The sequence below is a fragment of the Danio aesculapii genome, chromosome 3, assembly GCF_903798145.1.
Source record: "Danio aesculapii chromosome 3, fDanAes4.1, whole genome shotgun sequence".
NCBI classification, from domain to species: Eukaryota; Metazoa; Chordata; class Actinopteri; order Cypriniformes; family Danionidae; genus Danio; species Danio aesculapii.
Window position 1 is genome coordinate 31,686,218 of NC_079437.1, and position 20,862 is coordinate 31,707,079.

The 20,862-nt window shown below is 35.9% G+C and overlaps 2 protein-coding genes across 3 annotated transcripts in view; one reads left to right on the forward strand and one right to left on the reverse strand.

Annotated features, from left to right (window-relative positions):
* prr12b (proline rich 12b) overlaps positions 1-1,952 on the forward strand; it is a 39,627-nt gene extending 37,675 nt beyond the window's left edge. For both annotated transcript variants that reach the window (XM_056453675.1, XM_056453676.1), the window contains exons 15-16: positions 555-650; positions 742-1,952. In XM_056453675.1, coding sequence (XP_056309650.1) covers positions 555-650; positions 742-879 — 234 coding nt within the window. In that variant the 3' untranslated portion in view covers positions 880-1,952. The remainder of the gene's footprint in view (positions 1-554; positions 651-741) is intronic.
* A 25-nt stretch (positions 1,953-1,977) lies between these two features.
* On the reverse strand, positions 1,978-20,032 carry si:ch211-195b15.7 (synembryn-A). The gene is given in 14 exon segments (XM_056453693.1): positions 1,978-2,843; positions 5,898-6,168; positions 9,117-9,261; positions 9,641-9,736; positions 11,158-11,308; positions 11,396-11,490; positions 12,938-13,126; positions 16,883-17,018; positions 17,126-17,312; positions 17,424-17,733; positions 18,541-18,633; positions 19,347-19,364; positions 19,595-19,642; positions 19,943-20,032. Coding segments are annotated over 14 exon segments (1,965 nt in total). The 3' UTR covers positions 1,978-2,707.
* Positions 20,033-20,862: the final 830 nt, after the last annotated feature.

Consider the following 20,862-nt stretch of genomic DNA (forward strand, 5'->3'; position numbering starts at 1 on the left):
TAAAAAGGGGCGCCACAACTTGTCAAAGGTCTATAAAGAACCAGTAAGTGATAGTCTAATTTCTTCCAATTTAATGCAAGTAAACACTACTTTTATCCATGCAAACTCTTAATTGACTCAAACACTGTCCAAATTTAGGAAACTTAAATACTGAGGTTTTGTTAAAAATAAATATTTAAGTAAATATAATAAATATTAAGGTAAATCTTTTATAATATATATATATAATAAAAGGATATTTTATGGTGAAAAGATTGTTGTCCCGCAGTGGATTGTCAATGTTTATACATGCACATTTGAACTTTTTTTGACACTAATAAACACTAAAAAGATTTGAAATAGCTAAAGGCACTGTCTACATATTTGGTTTCAAACTGACCTGAACATCATCTTTTCCACAGATAAAGATAAGTCAGTCACGTTTGGAACAACGTAGCAAATCCTGTAGTGTCCAAATAGTTTTGGGGTCATTGCACTTCATATGCATGCCTATCTTGAGGTCTCAGAGCTTTCTTTCTTTGCTCATAACCCAATCTCTATTATGTTCTTGTCAGGACCTGAAGCTGTCGACAGAGACATGTCGAATATACAGTCTCTATCACTCGCTTCATCACTACAAATATCACACCTTTCTGCACTGTAAAAAGGAGGTATGCCAGAATAAGAGCTTTTCTGGAGAAATGCGTCAGTGTGTCCCTGATAAAAACCCTGTCCTCTCTCTCTCTTATTCTCTATGCTCAGACGGACAGCATTGAACAGGCAGCAGAGGAGGATCCAGGTCAGGAGGAGGTGGTTCAGCAGTGCATGGCCAACCAAGGCTGGCTGGAGACTTTGTTCAATTCCTTTATTGAACTGCTGACGCTCAGCACCAAGGCTTAAGATTCAGCTGTCCACGATCCAAACACGTCCTGTTTGGAGAGAGGAGAAACCGCTTCCTCTCAGATGAAGCCGCTGCACCTCCAGGTTGCAGGAAAATGAGATTTTCCTTTGCAGAATGTGAAAGAGCCAGTGGCGGTTTAAGCTGTTGCATTTTAACATGAAATGTTTTTTGTAAAGCCTTCATTCCTCTCTCTTTCATTATGTGTCAGCTCCCTGCGACTGGAGCCACAGGGAGACGGTATGAAAACAACAACGACGACGACGACAACAACAGAAAAAAAGCAAATGTGTAAAGACAGTTGTCTGCACAGAGACAAATAACGATAGTGCCAAAGGGAACAGGGTTGAAAACCTCACTGGTCAGCAGTGGTTTGGCAGAGGTGAGCTTTGAATGCTATGTTCCACGCACACTCTTATATATAAATATGTATTATGAACAATTATGATTTGTATTATTTATACATGGACATTTATACATGGTTACCTCCCAGAGCTGGGACAGTTTGCTGTTATTATTTTGAATAATAATGCTCATGTTTTATGAGGGTGTACATGAAATGAGCCACTCATAGACCCCTAAAAGTCCTGTCCCCTAAACTGAAGGACAAGGCGGACAGGATGTGGACTGAAGAAGCGGGGTCAGCAGTGTGTAGTTCCTTTTTTGTCAACAACAACAACAACAACAAAAGAAAATAGAGCAAAAGAAAAAAACTGTATTTAAAATGAAAACGTGTTCTTTCTGTTTGTTCTTTAAAAGAAAATGCGGAAAAAGAGGTGTATGTGTTCGTTTTCTCAAAGAAAACACGACTGTGCAGAGGGATGTAATCGATTTTAAAGTGTGCAAAATGTCTGTGTTTACTGTTTGTTTTTTTATCTGTTGTTGTTTACGATGATAATTATTATTATTATTAATATTATTTTGGAGGTTTGCTTATTTCTCTCTTCTGTAAATATTGTACAGTTGCTTCGGTCTCTCTCTACCCGTCCCTCATCTGTACATGAATCCTCCTGTATTTGACAAACGCAAATAAAAGAAAAGAAAATGACTTTATGAAAATCATGCATTTTCACAAGAGACTGCCTTGGATTTTTCTTCATTATTTATTTGTTCTTAGTGTACAAGCTGCTATTTTGCATTTGAGATGTGTATGAATGGAGAAATGCACTGGACATTAAGCAGTACATCCAAGCAACCTGCTCTAAACACTGTAATCATGTTCAAAGTTCCCAGTGCTGACTAATCACTCTGCAAATGAAAGCGTTTCTCTGAGGAGTTGAATAATGACATTATTTTCATGATTTTTCCTTCTTCTCGGTGTAGGGTGCCAGCATTCAGAGTGTCAGACCAGCCTCAGCAGTTCTTCAAGGTAAACATTCCACTCCTGCTGGAGTGCCAGAAAAAAAACTGAAGCCGTAGAACTGCATTTCCTGTTGTTACCATGGTAACATTACCATGGCAACAGCAGCAGCATTTTCCAGGAGTGTTTGTCTGTCTTTGGTGTGATGCCCATTTCGCTCTTTGTCTCTTTCTTTCTCCTTTGCTTTTTAGTAGCTTCCTAATTGACTGTTTCTAGCATATATGAGTAATTCTAAATAAATCACAATCTCTGCTATTTTGTGCGTTATAATGTAAATGACTTTTATCCCCATTTTAATCACATCATAGAGAGCTTCATTTGCTTCTCCTTTTCACATCTCATTGTTACAAATACTGAACATTTCTGTAAGATATAGTTTGCTCCTCTATTGTTGAAATTGTTTTATCACTATATCAGAGTATAAAATATCTTGCCTCTTAATAATCATCATCTTGACATCCACTCCTTCCTTACTGCTCTGTCTCACTACCATCCTCATCTTCCTCATCTTCCTCCTCCTCCTGCACTGCGCTATGTCTCGTCTGGCCACACAGCGGCGCTAGTTTGCCGTCAGTGGTCACTCCCATCGGCTGAATGATCTTGCCCCTGAGCGGATGTGGTGAGCAAAAACAGTACATTAATAAACATGTTTATGAGGAAATGAGTAAATAGTACACTAAACAGTGGTGGAAAGGGTACTTAGGCACATTTTTAAAGTATCTGTATAAGGATATCTTATTTTTGGACACATACTCAGAGGTGGACTTAGTGATTTGAGGGCCCTATGTCCAGGTATGGGGCCCTAGCATTAAAACTCAAAACACTCTTTCTCTATAGATATTTTTTTCTCTGTAGATTTGTTTTTTTATGTAAATAAACTGCATGTTAAAATATATTTTAAGTGGAAGCTTTATCTTTGCAATGTAAAATTGAATACAATAAATTCACAAATATAAAAAACAAGTTCACAACTAATTATATGTACAGTTAAACAGCCTTTTTAGTGATTAGACTTTAATATTTGCATGTGCAGTACGGAAGGAACGCTCCACTATTCATGGGGGTCCCCACTTTTGAAAAGGGTCACACTTTATTTTGATTTATATATTTTGATCCATTTGTTGAATTTAAGTTGCATTGCATCTACATGCCAACTAATTCTCATTTAGATTATACCGTAAGTAGACTGTTAGGTTGGGGTTGGGGTTAGGGTTGGTGTAAGTTGACATGTACTTGCAAAGTTTCTTATAGTCAGTTAAATGTCTGTTCTCAACAGATATTAAGCAGACAGTCTAATAATACTCAAATGGACCGTCAAAATAAAGTGTTACCTTGAAAAAAAGTATAAGTATTAAAATCTTAATGGTTATAGACAGACTTAACCACATATAATAGAACATTTATAAAAGGGCTATATGATTGATGTAATTTTTTCTTTGGTCGTGGCCTCCTAATTCTCTGGGGCCGTAAGCGGTAGTTGGTTAAGTCCGCCCCTGCTCATACTTCAATGAATTTCATAACAAAACATTGTGTTATTAACTCCTTTACATTTCATGGATTTAGTGAAGTAAAACGTTTTTAACAGGAGAATTCGCCACCTGTTTAGAGACATGAAGCGTTGCAGGCCCGTAGCCAGCCTGGTGAGAGGGGTGGTTCTTTTTTTTTTCTCAAAAAGTGGACCTTTTCTGTTTAATTATTTAATAATATTAATAGTTAAATACTGAATTAAGTGAATTTTAAACACTACTTTTAGCTTGATTAGCGTGTTGGGTGTTCATCATAACCACACGTTTTAGTGTAACAAAAGCATTTCCTAAAGATTTAGAATAAAGTAATATGAATAAATAATTGTAATAATTTAAAGAAAAAAATAAGAATCTGTTAAAGTTATAAATTTGTAATTTAGTAGGCAAAGAACAAACTGGCCAGCACACACACATTTCTGACACTGTCAGAATTTGACCCTTTGAATAATAAAAATAATAATAATAATAATAGTATAGAGCTTCCTGATTTTCTAGCCTTTCTTAATAAAAAAAGTACATTTGAATATTCGTGGATAACTACAACAGCCAAATTAGTATTTAAATGTATTTTATTACGGACCGCTTTTGGTGCTTCACACCTTTTTATTGTTTTGTTGTTTTTGTTTTATTTATTGTTTATTATTATTTTTGTTTGTTTCAAGAATAAAGTCCAGGATTTAGATAAAAAGTTACTTGTAAAATGTTTTCTCTATTTAAAAACAATATAGTAGCGAACGATGACTTCACTTAAGTCAGATTGTATGTTTTCTTGCACATCTGGATGTTGGACGTTTCATGAAAAATATTTGTTAGCACTGGTCAAAACTGATTAGCTGAAGTCACACCAAAGCGACAGCCAACAGAGGATTCGGCTTGGTCACAAAGCCTTATCGATGGGTTATTTTCACAACTTATGATGGGATAGCAGTCAAAATAGAACAAATGAGCTCATGTATGGGACCTTTTCACCTGTTAAATCAGTTCACAAATCGCACTCAACAAATAATTTGTTAATGTAGTATATTAATTTGCATTATTTGTGCTCGACTCACCAAATCGTGATTCAAATGATGTGGTCAGAGTGAACATCCGCGATAAATGATTCAGTTAATTTACATTGAATTGTAACTGATTTTAAATGAGTAAAATGGGAGTTTTTTGTGACTAATAAGTGACTTATAGGCCAACTGAATTTTAAGAGTTTTTATTGTAAATAAAAACCATATTTAGGTCATGACTGTCAGGTGTTTTGTGACGTAAACCTGCTTCAACTGTTGAGCATTCTACAAAATGGTTGAAAGTAGAGGTGTCTGTATTGTGTATTATCTATATGCAGGGGCAGATTTAGCAAATAAGCGAGGTAAGCGGCCGCTTAGGGCCCCAGGAAATTTGGGGCCCCCAATAAATACTTAGAAATATAAATTATATTTATAAATTATATATATATATATATATATATATATATATATATATATATATATATATATATATATATATATATATATATATATATAATCGTTTTCTCTCATATTTAGTTAAGTCGAGGTATATAATAAATAAAAATAAAATAATAAATAAAAGTGTATCATAATTATTACATCTGCACAAATTTGTCTCCCATCCCCAAATAATGGGGCCAAAGTCAGATGAAGATACAATTTAAACAATTTATTATTTTTAGTTTTTTTTTTATTTGTTTTGTTTTTAAGTTGTATAAGAAAAAATAAGCAAAACAAATAAATAAATTCAAAGAGTGTATATTAGGACTTTTGGGCCCCAATGGCTGAAATTACTTAGGGCCCCCAAATCGCTAAATCTGCCCCTGTGTATATGTGTGTATTATCTATATGTGTGTATTATCATATGTGTTTTAGTTATAAACTGAACTTTGATTAAATGAAGCTTTTTTCGCTAAATAAAAGTTGATCGAAAGTCATTTTTACATTTATTATTTAGCTAAATTTAAAAATCAGGAAATATTGCATTTTGTCTCAAGCTAAATTGATAAAGAACTTTATTTTTTTCATCTGAGTAATATTTTATTAGGCTAGCTATACTTTTACTCAAGTGTATTTTTCCACCACTGTCACTACATTTGTGGAGGAATCTCTCCCACACACACACGCACACATACCGGGACAGCCTGTTGAACATATTTATGAGTTTGAGCGCCTCTGCCTCTTTCTCTTCTTCAGTCATCCCTTCCATTGGATCAGGCTGTTCCTCCTCCACCCGTCCCGTCACAGGGTTAATCCTGTCCCTGGCCTGTCTGTACTCCTCTGTGTCTGAATCAGAGTCACTGGAGTACTGTGGTTGAGGAGAGGGGCCACTGCCGTTCAGAAGACCCCGTGCTGCCAACAGCCCCGCTGCATTACCATAACCAGTGTACTTCACAAACCTGCTCACTGGGAGACGAGGAGATCAAGAATTTCATACAGACAGCAATGTTTTAGATGTCACAGAAAGGTATTTTTCACATAAAGGTCGTTTCTTTTCCAAAAAAGAAGGCCATTTGCAGAATAGAGTGGGCAAGGATAAAAACTGCATAGCTTGGAGATGCAATAAATGCATTAACATAGCAGTTTCAAGTGCCTATATAATTAAATTTAATATATTAAGTGAGCCATTTAGCAAGCCCTTCAATTAGTCAATGCCAAAAAAGGCTCAAAATGGCTAGTTTATTCAGGAAATACTGAATCATTGATAAACAAAATGACAATGTTTAGATTCACAGTAATACTGCTTTGACCCGTGTTTTTATGAAACCTGACTGACTACTTAAAAACTACGCAAATGGCCACACTATGAATACAGTGCTTTAAAGGTGCAGTAGGTGGTATGCCTAAATCCATAATATTTTTTAATCATATCTCCCTCCCCTGCCGTCCAAAGCCACACCTCCTGAAATCATGAACGCACACCTTAAAGATGACAGTAGACAACTCACTAGATCATGTCATTCGCCAGTTAGAAAAGTGTATAGTACTTTATAATACTACAATTCCCAATGAAAAACTGTATTATATCTAGCACATTTTCAGCTGTGTAGTTAGCAAGCAAAACTTGTCATAATGTGCAATATTTCATGCATGCAAAGATCACTGATCTCATGCTCTCATGCGCTTTGTCCTAAAGCCACTACTGTATGCTTAGTGGCCGGTGAGGAATTACACTTTTTACTAAGCCATACTTGCATGCTATTTCAGAGCGACTATTCAAAGTAGCATGGTAAACAAAGGGAGTGCGTCACAGGTTGTCATTGTTAAAAAATAAACCAGTGTGAATATAAAACTTCAGCTCAGTAGAGCGGGCTAGGCAGAATATTTACTGATGTTTTGTTACTAAACTAAATAAAAATCTACATCATCAATAGTTTAAAAGATCCCTTATGAAACTGAAAACAGTCACATCAATCTTCTGCCGGAAGATTTCAGTGACTGAACAACACTTCTGTGCATATAGCCCATTCATAACAACAACATCTATATAAGCTTTGCATGGCTAAAATAGCTTTCAAACATAACATTACCTAAAAGAAAAAATCTAACGTCTAAAAGAAATACTTCAGCCATGGTGTCATCCTTCCTCCAGCGTGCAAAACTAACTCCAACATTAATTCAGGATTTTCAAAAGTTTGGATTCAGCATTTGCTTTTACCGCTATCTTTCTCTCGTGTGTATGTGAATGCGCATCAGCGGATCTACATGAACGGCTGTGCAGATGTACAAATCTACATTTGCTGACAGACAGTTTGGGCTACTTATCAGAATTTTGGGGATTATCGGCCCGGCAATATTTAATTGGATGAACATTTAATAGTCTTATGCCTTACCCAGAAAATAAAAACACATATAAATACATTTAGATCATTTACTTTAATCAATACTAATGGAATGTGTAGAGACTTTTAACCAGCACAACAAAAAATGTTTCTAAAGACAATCACCTACTGCACCTTTATTCTTGTAGGCCAAAATGTGAGAATTAGTTAGCGTTAGCGTTACTTCTGGCTTCATCTTCCTGAAGTCAACGAGTTTTTATTTTTGATTAATTTTGGTTAATTGTGTGAAATCTGTGGTTAACACAGGCTTAGGCTATTTCACAAATTATTCTATAACATGGAAAATATCAGTAATCCTCTTTTGTACACTTTTTTTTAATCTTTAAAAAAAATAGATTGCTAAAACAATTGGACTACAATAGTTTTTTTCAAACCTTGAGGGAAAAACTGATTCTGATCAGCTGTTGATTTTATGAAGACTACAAACGTTTTTAAGATTGGGTTTGGTTGTATAAGAATCATAAACTCATGTTAGTCACAGTGTTACTCCAATAATCCAAATGCAATTTTGAGTTAATAATTTTTGTAAGAATGCGATTGTAAACTCAAGACTGTAAAAATATACTACACTCTAAAAAACGTAAAGTTATTTATTTAACCCAGTGGTTGAGTTAAAAATATTTGGTGCTTTGTTGGATTATTTTTTTACATTTATTGGGTTATTTATTAATAACTCAACCAGTTGGGTTAAATATTTGGTGCTTCGTTGGGTTATTTTTAACCTTTATTGTGTTATTTATTTAATAACTCAACCAGTTGGGTTTAAAATGTAGAATTTCAACAGTCAACTGATTTAACTGACACAGAACAGCTGTATTATTATGCGCACATAATGTTGTTTTTGTGTTATAAAGTTTATTTAAGCTCTAAAGCAATAATGTTGTTGTTTTTTTACCTCTCCATGTCATGTGTTTTATATCTGTTTCACCAGCACTCTTAATTGCTGATGATACAAACGCGCACTTAATAGCTGATCTATATTAAACGGATAAAAACGCTGTCTGAAACTTAAAATGTAATAAAAATAAAGCAAAATCAATCTTTTTGAAAACTGAATGTTATTTGTTAACACAGCCATAATTATTAAATTAATAGTAGTACTAGTAATAGTAGCAATAGTAATACCAGAATGGAAAGAAATTACATTTAATCAAAACAACTCAACACATTGGGTTAAATTTTATAGCCCAGTTGGGAAGGTGCTATAATAACCTATAGTTGGGTTATATGTTGGGGTATTTTTAACCCAAGTATTTTAATATAGAGTAAATGTTTTTTCCTGTCTGGTGTGATGATTAATAATAAGGTGGTGTTACTGATGTATGTTATAGAATAAACCAGGGTTTTTTTTGAGAGAGAAAAAGACCAGAGCAGTCATATCTGCCTGGCTGGACTACAAAAATACATAATATATGCAGCTCTTTGGATTATTACACGTTCATACCATGTTACTAGAAAATTTAAATCATTCAGCAAGACATATGTCATGGTTCAAGAAATGCATTTACATACCATTTTCTTTGCAGAGCACAAAGAGAAGCTCAGCTGCACAGTGTTTGATATCAGTGTCGACATGGGTCATTAGTCTCACTAGTCTGCTTCTCAGTGTGTTCCCCTGCTCAGGCCTCAGCTCAACGTCTCTCAGTGGAGGCAGGATCTGCTCAAAAATAGGACAGGTTCAGGCTCCTGGTACACAACCATGAGAATAAGAGGAATGTACTGTGTCATTTTTCATGTGCTATGTGCTATTTAATGTTTTAAAAGTTCTTCAACAATAATACTTAAATTTAAAGGTCACCCCAAGCCTTTAAATGTAGAGCCATGTGTATTAATATTGTTTCTCAAGTGTATGTTTTTTTATTATTCTCAAAGTGCCATTAGCTTGCATTTTATGATTCACCTTTCCATTTGAAGTCTTCTTTAATGTTCTACTGAAGAATAAAAGTCAACTATATCTTGGATGGCCTGGGTGAGTAAACTAACAGCAATTTTAGGCTTAGGTGAACAGATTTAACACACTGAAATGTGAGATCTACCTGCTGCCGGAGATAGTGCCTAGTTTCCCTGTGTGCTTTGCTGCTTTCTGTCAACAGGTTTAACACTGGAGTCAGCTTCTCCTTCAGCTTGTGGCCCTGTATTATTTACATTGAAAGACAGAACATTTAGCATGAAATAAATTGTAGCAGAAATGTGTATATTCTCTTTATTATGGGCCAATGCTTTCCATGGGGCATTTTTACTTTCATAATAGCAGTTTTTTAATCACCTCATTAATAATGTCCACATTGTCTTTTATGCCAAACACTTGATTTTAATAATAATTACTTCAGTCCATCAGAATATTATAGATTGTTCCAAAAACATCAAACTGGTTGCAATTGTATGTAAATAATATATTGAAGGAAAATTATTACAGGGTGGGCTGCAATGACAAAAAATATGTTTGATATTGTAATATTGATTATTAATATCGATTAATAGAATGAGGTCAACGTTGTGTGCTTGGAGGAATGGCACATGATCATCTCACTATACAGTTTTTTTGCCTTCTTGTATTGAATTTGTGTAACATTTTTTATTCTTTTGGTAGCATTTTTTGCCAAAATCGTCCGTTGAGTTCTCACCATGATTTATACACATGCAAAATATTTTAGCCCCATCTCTGTTTCTTTAAGAGCTTTTTAAGAGATTGTTGACTCGAAAATGAAAGTCCTACTTTATATTAAGTGAACATAACTAATAGGTACTTACATTTTTTTAAAAAGTACAACATAATTACATACAGATTCAGTCACTGCTTTATCTTGATACTGTTTCTGTTTAATTTAAAGCATTTTTCTTGTTTGATTTCTAGACTGTTTATAGTGTTTTTGATTGTTTGCCACTTGTCTTGAACATTCACATGTTTACAGATTATGTTATTAGATGGTCTCTTTATTTTTGTTCACCCCTACCTGTTTCAACACAAGAAAAAACACATTGGCATCTATTCCTCCATCACGTGTTCACTACACTATAAATATATAGTGGAACTAAATTCTGTCATCACTTTCTCTCCCTCGTAGTATAGCAAACATTTAGGTTTCTTTCTTCTGTGAAACATAAAGAATATTAGTAACCGAACCATTTTGGTTAAAGGGATCATTTACACAAAAATGAACACCCTGTCATCATTTACTCACCCTTGACTTGTACCAAACCTGCCTTTTTGTTTTGTTGGAATGTTAGAAACCTGGAACCAATGACTTCCAGAGCATTTGTTTTTCAGGTTTCCAACTATCAAAATATCTTCATTCATGTTCAACAGAACAAGAAAACTCACTCTGGTTTGGAACAAGTCAAAGGTGTGTAAACACGTAAACATGACATGAGTGTTTTTGGTTAAATTATCCCTTTAACACTGAGCTAAAACATTTAGCTCCACTAAAAATTAAGTACAATTTCTTTTTGGTGAATTCATTTAGCATGATATGGAAACTGAATTCCCGTCTATGCATTTTTTTCCAAATCAAGCCATTAACCTTGGCATTACAAGAGTCGTGCTCATTCTCACTCTGTCCAGTCTTTTCTCCATGAAGAGCAGCAAAGTGTGGACACAGTCCATGTTGACTCCACCAGACTCCTCTGAACCTTCGGACAGGCGAACAGAAAGCAGGACATCCAGGCACTGCAGAGGGAGCGCTGAGAGCACATTCACTGTGTGTCTGTGGACATTCAGCACAGAAGAGTTGAAGATCAAGAGCAAGAGACCTCTCCAGACTTCATCACACTGGCTTGATTCTCATTCTCACCCTTGCAGCTCCTCTTTTCTGTCCTCTCCCTCACAGGGCACGAGCAGGCAGTGACGCAGGACTGCAGCTAGGCGACGATACAAAGCTGCAGCCTCCTGAGCCAGGAGGAGAACGAGAATGTTGATGGTAAAATCAATTTATTCACATTATACCATTTTGTTAATATATTAGGATAAAAATGAAGAAAAAATGTATTTACAGATGAAAATCATTGTTTTTTATTATTTCATTGTTAAGAGAAATGGGTGAATTACTTTTTTGTATATCTGCATTTCATTTCCTCTTGTAGCATCACTTTCATAGAGCTACAAACATGACATGCAAAAAAAAAAAACTGTAGAAATGATTTTAGAAAGTAAATGTAGTTAATGTAAGTCGTGGATACATTGTTTTAATCCATTTCTTGATTATAATGTATTTAAATTGTGTTCAAAAAAATTTTATTGACATCATCCTGCAAGCATCATTTTGGGTAAGGAACTCAGCATCAGTGAGTATCAGCAATGCAGTTGAAATTTGAAATTATGTGATGTGTATTGTGCTTTTATTTGGTTTGTCTCTGCTTAATATTATTAAAGAAATCTATACACACTTAAAATTACAGGTTCCTGATTTATGTTTCTATGAAGAAACTTTAACATTCTTCTTTTGTACCTGAATTTTTTAAAGTGTATAGCATTTTTTGTATAAGAAAAGAGTTGTTCAGATTATTAAAATGTTCTTCAAAAACAACAACAACAACAAAAAAGAGAATTTATCTTTAAAAACACCACTGAAAGCTTTGTTTGGACCTCAATTGGATTATTAAGAAAAATAATTAATTATTAATTAATTAATTAATAACAGTTAAAATATAATAAAAGAAAATACATATTGAAAATTCTAAACCAACCCTTAATCTTTAACAATTACCTGCCTGTGTATTATTGTACTATTGTGTATATACAGTTGAAGTCAGAATTATTAGCCCCCTCTTTAAATTTTATTTTATTTTTTCCCCAAATGATTTAACAGAGCAAGGACATTTTTGACAGTATGTCTGATAATTTTTTTTTTTCAGGAGAAAGTCTTATTTGTTTTATTTCAGCTAGAATAAAAGCAGTTTAGGTCAAAAGGTCAAAATTATTAGCCCCTTTAAGCTATTTTTTTTTTCGATAGTCTACAGAACTACCATCATTATACATTAACTTGCCTAATTACCATAACCTGCCTAGTTAACCTAATTAACCTAGTTAAGCCTTTAAATGTCACTTTAAGCTGTATAGAAGTGTCTTGAAAAATATCTAGTCAAATATTATTTACTGTCATCATGACAAAGATAAAATAAATCCGTTATTAGAGATGAGTTATTAAAACTATTATGTTAAGAAATGTGTTGAAAATATCTTCTCTCTGTTAAACAGAAATTGGGGAAAAAAATAAACAGGGGGGCTAATAATTCAGGGGGGCTAATACTTCTGACTTCAACTGTATAATTAAGTTAAATATAGAGTTAAAAGATGGAATTGTGGTTATTATGGGCAAAGAAATAACAGCATTCACCTCGTCTACATCCTGTCTGTGCATACTGTAGGTGATGTTGAACAGGGTCTTCAGGATCTCCAGAGCTCGCTGAGAAACTTCCTTACACAAAGGTGGAGCTGTAAGGTCAGTCAGCACCTCGTGTGTTTCACCCCAGATCACGTCTAAACACTGTTCCAGAGCTGCGGTCAGCATGGACACACCACGCTCCTGACAGCAGGAAAAACACAGATTGAGCTTAACAGAAGTACCTGTAGCCTTTTCTTTTATATAGTATGTGTGACCCCTAGAACAGTGTATTTAATCCTGGGGTCCACTAGAGGGCCTCTGTACATTTTCAAGATGATTTACAATGATCCAAATCAAACAAAAACCTTTTAAACAGCTAAAACACAGTGTGTGCATTGACCTTTTGTGTTATTTTAATCAATTCCCTCAACAACTGTCATTTTTGTTTAAGGGTCAGGCTCTCTCGTCCTTAGAAAACTTAGATTAATGATTAATTATTCATAATTATGTTATTATTTTACGCAGATGTTATTATAAACATTATTCTGAATACTGATAGAAGTAAATCTTTATTTTTAGAAGATTATGAATCTTTATAGACTTTTAAAATGTTTTTTTTAAATGTTATTGACACACTTAATTTCTACAGATATGTAAATTTTTTAAATGAACAGCTTTTTATTTACACAAAAAACACCTAAATCAAAGGTCTTGATCAAATTAAAATATGTGAAAACAATATTTCATTTTATTCAAGCAAAATTTAAGAAAACAGAATGTAAAAATGGTTAAAAAGTTAAAGTTTAGCTGAATGTTTCATTGTTCCTTATACACATTTTAAAAAAGTAAAACTGTAAAATGACTGCGTTCATGAGCACAACTGCGTTCATGAGCACAACTTCCTCTGTTTGAAACAAAACACTGGCACATAAAAAGGGTTGTTGCTAGATCAGATATGATTGTGGCCAGAAGATAACAAAAATGATTTATATTATTTATTAAATTTCCCATTAATTGTATTTTATTTACATCTACCCTCACCACAACCCTAAACCCGTCACAGTAATGAAAAACAGTAGTTGTATTGAGTATTATTTATTTTATCTATTAAATTACCCAATAAATTGTATTTTTAACATCTACCCAACTCTAAACCCAACTGTCACAGAACTGTAAAAATATTCATTATTGTTAAAGTGTCATAAAAATGCTGCTATATTGATGTGCATATAGCACTCTAGGCCGGCCGTGTATCCTATCTAGACTTTACCCATAAAAAGGTAATACGTCAACAGGCAACCGCACAACACTCTTGTGCCCTATTCTGACACTGAGGAGAAGAAACTGTTGAATAAAGTCTTTATTTTTGTTTTATGTGCACACAAATGTATTTTCATAGCTTAAGAATATTCCGATTGAACCACTGAAGGCATGTGGTCTGTGTTGAGCATGTTTTTGGTATTTTTCTGGACTTTGAATGAGTCGGGAACCTTGCTGTCTGGAGAATGAGAGAGCTTTCTGATTTCATCTTAAATATCTTAATTTGTGTTCCAAATATGAACAAAAGTCTCAGGGATTAGGAACGTCATGAGAATGAGTAATTAATAGCATTATTAAATTTCTTGTGTGATTGAACCCTTCTAAAAAAATACATTAATATGGTACTAGTACGAATGTATAATACAGGGTTGCCCAATCTTGGTTTTGGAGAGCCGGTGTACTACATATTTTACCTCCAACTTGACTCGACACACCTGCATGGATGCTTGAAAGCCTAGTACGAGCTTAATTAGCTAGCCCAGGTGTGTCTGATTAGGTTTGGAACTAAAATCAGTGTTCATTCATTCATTTTCTTTTCGGCTTAGTCCCTTTATTAATCTGGGGTCACCACAGCGTAATGAACCGCCAATTTATCCAGCATATGTTTATGCTGCAGATGCCCTTCCAGCTGCAGCCCATCCCTGGTAAACATCCATACACACCCATTCACACGCACACACTATGGACAATTTAACACCTATAAATATAACAAAACCTAATTCACCTAACCACATGTCTTTGGACTTGTGAGGGAAACCAAAGCACCCGGAGGAAACCTACGCGAACACAGAAACGCCACACTCCACACTCGAACCAGCGACCTTCTTGCTGTGAGGCGAACGTGCTACCCACTGCACAGCCCCTAAACTTAGTGTTCATACACATTTTTACTACAAAAAGTCCATGACTTTTTCAGGACTTTTAAGTCAGTTTTTATGACCTAATGTTTCATGTAACTTCTACGTATACATGGTAAATCATAAGAAAAGCAATCCACCTTTAAATTTATTACAGCATATCATAAAACACACAACAATCTCTTTAGTCTTAATTTATTTTTATATCTATGTAAAATAGATGATGCCTACACAGCACTAATATTGTGAGATCATGTTCCTGGCCAAGAAAAGAAGTAAAAACAACTAACCTCCAGAATACATTTCCAGAATACAGATATTTGTCAAACTAAATTTAGATAATGTTAATAGTTTGTTAAAGTAGTAATAGTAGGTAAAACTACTTCTATTATAAAGCCGTGATCACACTACTCTTTTGCTCCATAGACTTCCTTTCGTAGTAATGCAAATGCAGCAGACCAAAAAATGCAAGCACGTGCAACAAGTTTCACATTTCACTACATTCGAAAGTTCAAGCTTGGAAACCTGTGAAATCACATCAGGTGACTGCGTTAGACCAATAGACGATAATTAAAAATAAGAAATTTAAAATATGGAGCAATCGCTCACTTTTATTAATGTCTAATCATATTCTTTAACCCCGCCCCTTTTCGCAGCACCATATGACAGAATTTCAGCAGCTCAAGTCGCTTTGGACAAAAACGTCTGCTAAATGTAAATGTAATTTCCATGACTTTTCCAAAACCTTTTTCTGTTTTTCCAAAACTTTTCCAGGTCTGGAAAATGCCATGTCAAAATGCCATGACTTTTCCAAGTTTTCCATGACCGTATGAACCCTGTAAACTTAAAACTGTAAAACTGTGAACCCCCCCCCCCCCCCCCCTCTTATTTAATGCTTGACCACTACCCCAACTGAATTTAGAAATAGTTTTGAAACAAATCTTTGCGCTTAACAAACAAAATTAATTATGTATAGGCTAATGGATATCTGTGCATGCAACAGGTTTCCTTATCCATGAGAGTGAAAGCGAAAGTAAACAATGAGGAGGCTCATCTCTCATTCTCACGCTGTAGATGCTCTTTTTAACTGTTTTCTCTCTAATGAAGGGTTCAGTTTTTCCACTTACAAAGTCTGCCATGTAAATAGCAAATGCGCTATGGTGCGGCGCAACTGGCTCTTAAAGGGAATGGGAGATGAGGCTCTGATGGGTTTATTCTCAAAACACACCTATAACTCATTAAGAGAATAAGCTAAACCCTGTTAAACCATGCGCCACAGTGCAAAGTGGATTTTTCCGTCCTTAAAATAGCAAAAGTGGATTCTGACACACCCTTAATGCGTTTGCATCATGCGCTTTGGACATTGCGCATGGATCGTCAAAATAGAGCCCTAAGTCATTTGACTGTCATATCCAAACACAATGACACAAGGATTTGTCATTCTGACGGCACTGACCAATCATTGACACAGAAACCTAGTTTTGAGAGATGAACTAAAGATTTTGAGCAAGAGACTGGCTTTTGCAGGTAATCAATGGTGTTTTGCTATTTGTTCGTGTTGTTTTGAGAAATGCATTAACTGTTTTGCCAATTTTAATTCTGATCTGATAAATATACCAAAGCGACTGAGAAAAACTGTAACTTAACCAAGAATGTTGACCACCCCAATCGTCAATGTATAATGGGCGCAGCTCCATCTTTCTGTCAACCAAGAGGTCAGTCACTGCCCCCGTAAAGTCCCTCTGCTTTATGGGCACATGTTTGCATGATCATTAATTACCTGGCAGAGCTCAATCCTGAGCTCAGGTCGTAAAGCAGTCAACAAAAACAGAAGCCGCAGTTCATAAAATTGACCACTTGGAGGTGAAGGGGAATGTATTCCATCCTTAATTCTTACTGATAGGCCATGAAGTAACCTGGCAGGGAAAAAAACAAAGCACAAGAGAATGAATGAGTTTTCACAACTATCCTAAACTATTTGATAAAACCATACTTGGCAAATGTTTCAAACTGTGAGTCTCACCTCAGTGTGCTGGCTCTCTCTTGTGCTTTCGGGCTGTTGTAGATGACATTGCACAGGGTTTTCATCGCCTCTTTCCTCCAGACCTCACCATCATCGTGTCCTTCCTCACCCTCATCATCCCTCTCTCCTCTGGTATCCCTCTTTCCTCTTGTCAACAGCCCACAGACTCCATCTTTCCTTACACTTTCTTCACAGTGGTCATTTCGTGGTTCTCTGGGATTAGATGTATAATTCATAGGGCTGAATTGCAGACCTCCTTCGCTGACCAAAGCTGCAGCGCAGACTGTAGAGACATAACATGAATCATCTGTCTCACTGCAACATGCAGGACATTGGGTGTTGGTGTCATTATCTGAAAGTGTGTCGATCTCGTTCTCAGGAGTGACGTCGCTGTGTGAGGAGCCCCACTGATCATTCTCTTCCTCAGGCCAGGTTGGCAGGGCAGAGATGCCCCCGAGCCGAGCAAGAGTTATGAGGGCATAGTCTGTAATCAGGGGTGCCAGTGCCTTTCGGTCCCGTGAGATGATCCGCAGAGTTCGTAGACACACTCTCAAAACGCCCGGCTGCAGGCGCATACGAATAAACCAGATCAGAGCCGCAGCGAGCCTCTGGAAGAGATAGACAACATTGGTTTGAACCCTTGAATGGGTGGGTCTGTGGATAGATAGATAGATAGATAGATAGATAGATAGATAGATAGATAGATAGATAGATAGATAGATAGATAGATAGATGGATGGATGGATGGATGGATGGATGGATGGATGGATGGATGGATGGATGGATGGATGGATGGATGGATGGATGGATGGATGGATGGATGGATGGATGGATATGTGGGTGGGTGGGTAAGTGGGTGGATGGGTGGATGGATGGATGGATGGATGGATGGATGGATGGATGGGTGGGTGGTTGGATGGAGGATGGATGGATGGATGGATGAGTCTGTGGATAGATAGATAGATAGATAGATAGATAGATAGATAGATAGATAGATAGATAGATAGATAGATAGATAGATAGATAGATAGATAGATAGATGGATGGATGGATGGATGGATGGATGGATGGATGGATGGATGGATGGATGGATGGATGGATGGATGGATGGATGGATGAGTCTGTGGATAGATAGATAGATAGATAGATAGATAGATAGATAGATAGATAGATAGATAGATAGATAGATAGATAGATAGATAGATAGATGGATGGATGGATGGATGGATGGATGGATGGATGGATGGATGGATGGATGGATGGATGGATGGATGGATGGATGGATGGATGGATAGATGGATGGATATGTGGGTGGGTGGGTAAGTGAGTGGATGGGTGGATGGATGGATGGATAGATAGATAGATGTGCATCTTTTTGGCCATATACAGTGTGAAAGAAGTTTTGTTTGACTCACTCTCCGCAGAACAAGGTCTGGATCCTCACTGTTATCAGAGTCAGAGTCTGAGTCAGAGTCTGGAACGTACTCTCTCACTTTATTCCTGCGGAACTGAGTGGAGCAGAACAAACACACATTCAGAAGAGGCGATACAAAGTGAGATTAAACAGACTTGAGCAAGTATGAGAGGTGACAGGAGAAAAGAATCACGTCAATATCTGCCCATCTAACTCAAGATACAGATTTAAATGCTGACCTGCTTCTTACAATATTTAACTTCACTGAAGTTCATTGAAGACTAATAAAAGCTTCGAGTGCAATCCATGAACACAGGGGAGAGATTATAAAAGCTTTATCTTGTGAGTACAAGCATGGCGAACAGCGGTAAATGGCTTTTGTGAATGTATGAGCACCTATCAACTCTCTTTTTGACAGATGCCGCAATAACTGGTACTCAGTAACAACAAAATAATGAGCTCAAAAGGGTTTACAGGTCCATCCGGCACAGATACTATGTACAGGTGCCATAGGGGGAAATAAACAGTGAATATATTACTTTCAGATTACACACCTCTCTCATTTTCCCTCACTCCCTATACTTTATTTAATCATTCATTCATTTTTTTTTCAGCTAAGTCTCTTAAACACCCGGAGGAAACGCACACGCGAACACGGGGAACACAGAGAAATGCCAACTGACCCAGCCGAGGCTTGAACCAGCGACCTTCTTGTTGTGAGATGAAAGTGCTACCCACTGAGCCACCATGTTGCCCTCTCTTTATTTATCTATACAAAAAAAATAATAACTCATGTAAAAGATTTACCTCTTCCAGCTCTCTTTGCTGTTCTCAGTTCATGCATTGGAGGATAATGAGGAAAGAGAAATATCAGGATGGAAGACATGCTTGTATTATGTATCCACTGAATAAATGTGATGAGGATGAAGTGAAGGATAAGTGAAGGTGGATGAGTGAGATTTACATTATTAGCTGTGTTAATCCAAACCATGTGTGCCCTCAGATTGAGGACAGAGGATAAAACATAGAAACATAGAATAGACGTCACAGTTTACCTTTTTTCTCTCCCTTTCTTCCACATCAAAAAAGAAGCATTGTGAGTTCTGTAAATAACAAAAGCATTTAATTATAAGGTGAAATAGTAGAGTGCTCCTGTCAGATTAGACAGGTTAAAACTTAAGACCGCACCACAAAAACTGTAAAATGACTAGGCAAGTAATGAGAAACCCCCTTCAGGTTTACCCCAGTCCTGTTGTCATGGAAACTGCAAATATCTGAGTGTTGTAGAAGTAGTAGGAGATTCTAACAGTTTTTTTTCTGGCATGCACAGCGGTGATCATATTAAGCACAGAATTAATCGTATTATGTTTAATGAAATTTCAGCACATTGTAATGGTTTTTACCTCAGTGTTGTAATCATCCAGATGACTTTGAACATTGTCTTGGTCGCCTTGTTTAATGAACTGAATAATCTTCTCCACATCCACAGTCATTCTTAATTAAAAATATAAACTATATAAAGATCATTTACATTTATAAAAAAGAACAAAAAGAGAACAGACAATAGTTAGAAATACATTTATATCACTGCACTTACCCTCTGTGGTGTTAAAAGCACAGTTTTTTTAAATAAAAATTTTCCTTTGGGTTTTCCGTGCAAACAATAGGTTTTTACTGAGTGTAGGCTGTGTCAGTCTTCATGGGTTCCTCTTTGTAATCTGACAGGCCTCAGATTTAGCTTTGAGTTTTCCAAAACTAATCCCACCCAACCTCTCTCACTCATTCACAACACTGCCAAATCTATGCCTCCATTTTAGTTTGGTATACACCAGGGGTGCCCAAACTTTTTCTTATGAAGGGCCAAAAAACAAGCATAACTGAGGGCAGTGGGACAAAGATAAATATATTAAACTGTATTACAAAGTTGCTGTAGGTAATTTCATTTTTTTTTTTTTTTATAATATTTAAAAATAAATAGAAAGCTTTACTTTAATCATATATGACTAACTAATGCTATATATATATATATATATGATAATATATAATATATATAATATATATAAATGATAAATTAAAAAACATTTAATTAAAACATTGAATTCAGGAGGTTTGCTTTTTTGTAGCTCAACAATAAAACGAACAAACAAAAGATTGTTAAATTAGAAATGACAATCTCTATTAAAGGCATTCCCCCAACTCTCAGCTTAATTGTTTCTGTCTTCTCAGATAGGAGGGTGGGCCAAATTAAAGGTTATGGGCCAACTTAGGCCCAGAGGCCCTAGTTGGAAAGGGGTCTGGCTGCAGATTCGGTGCAGATGCAGTC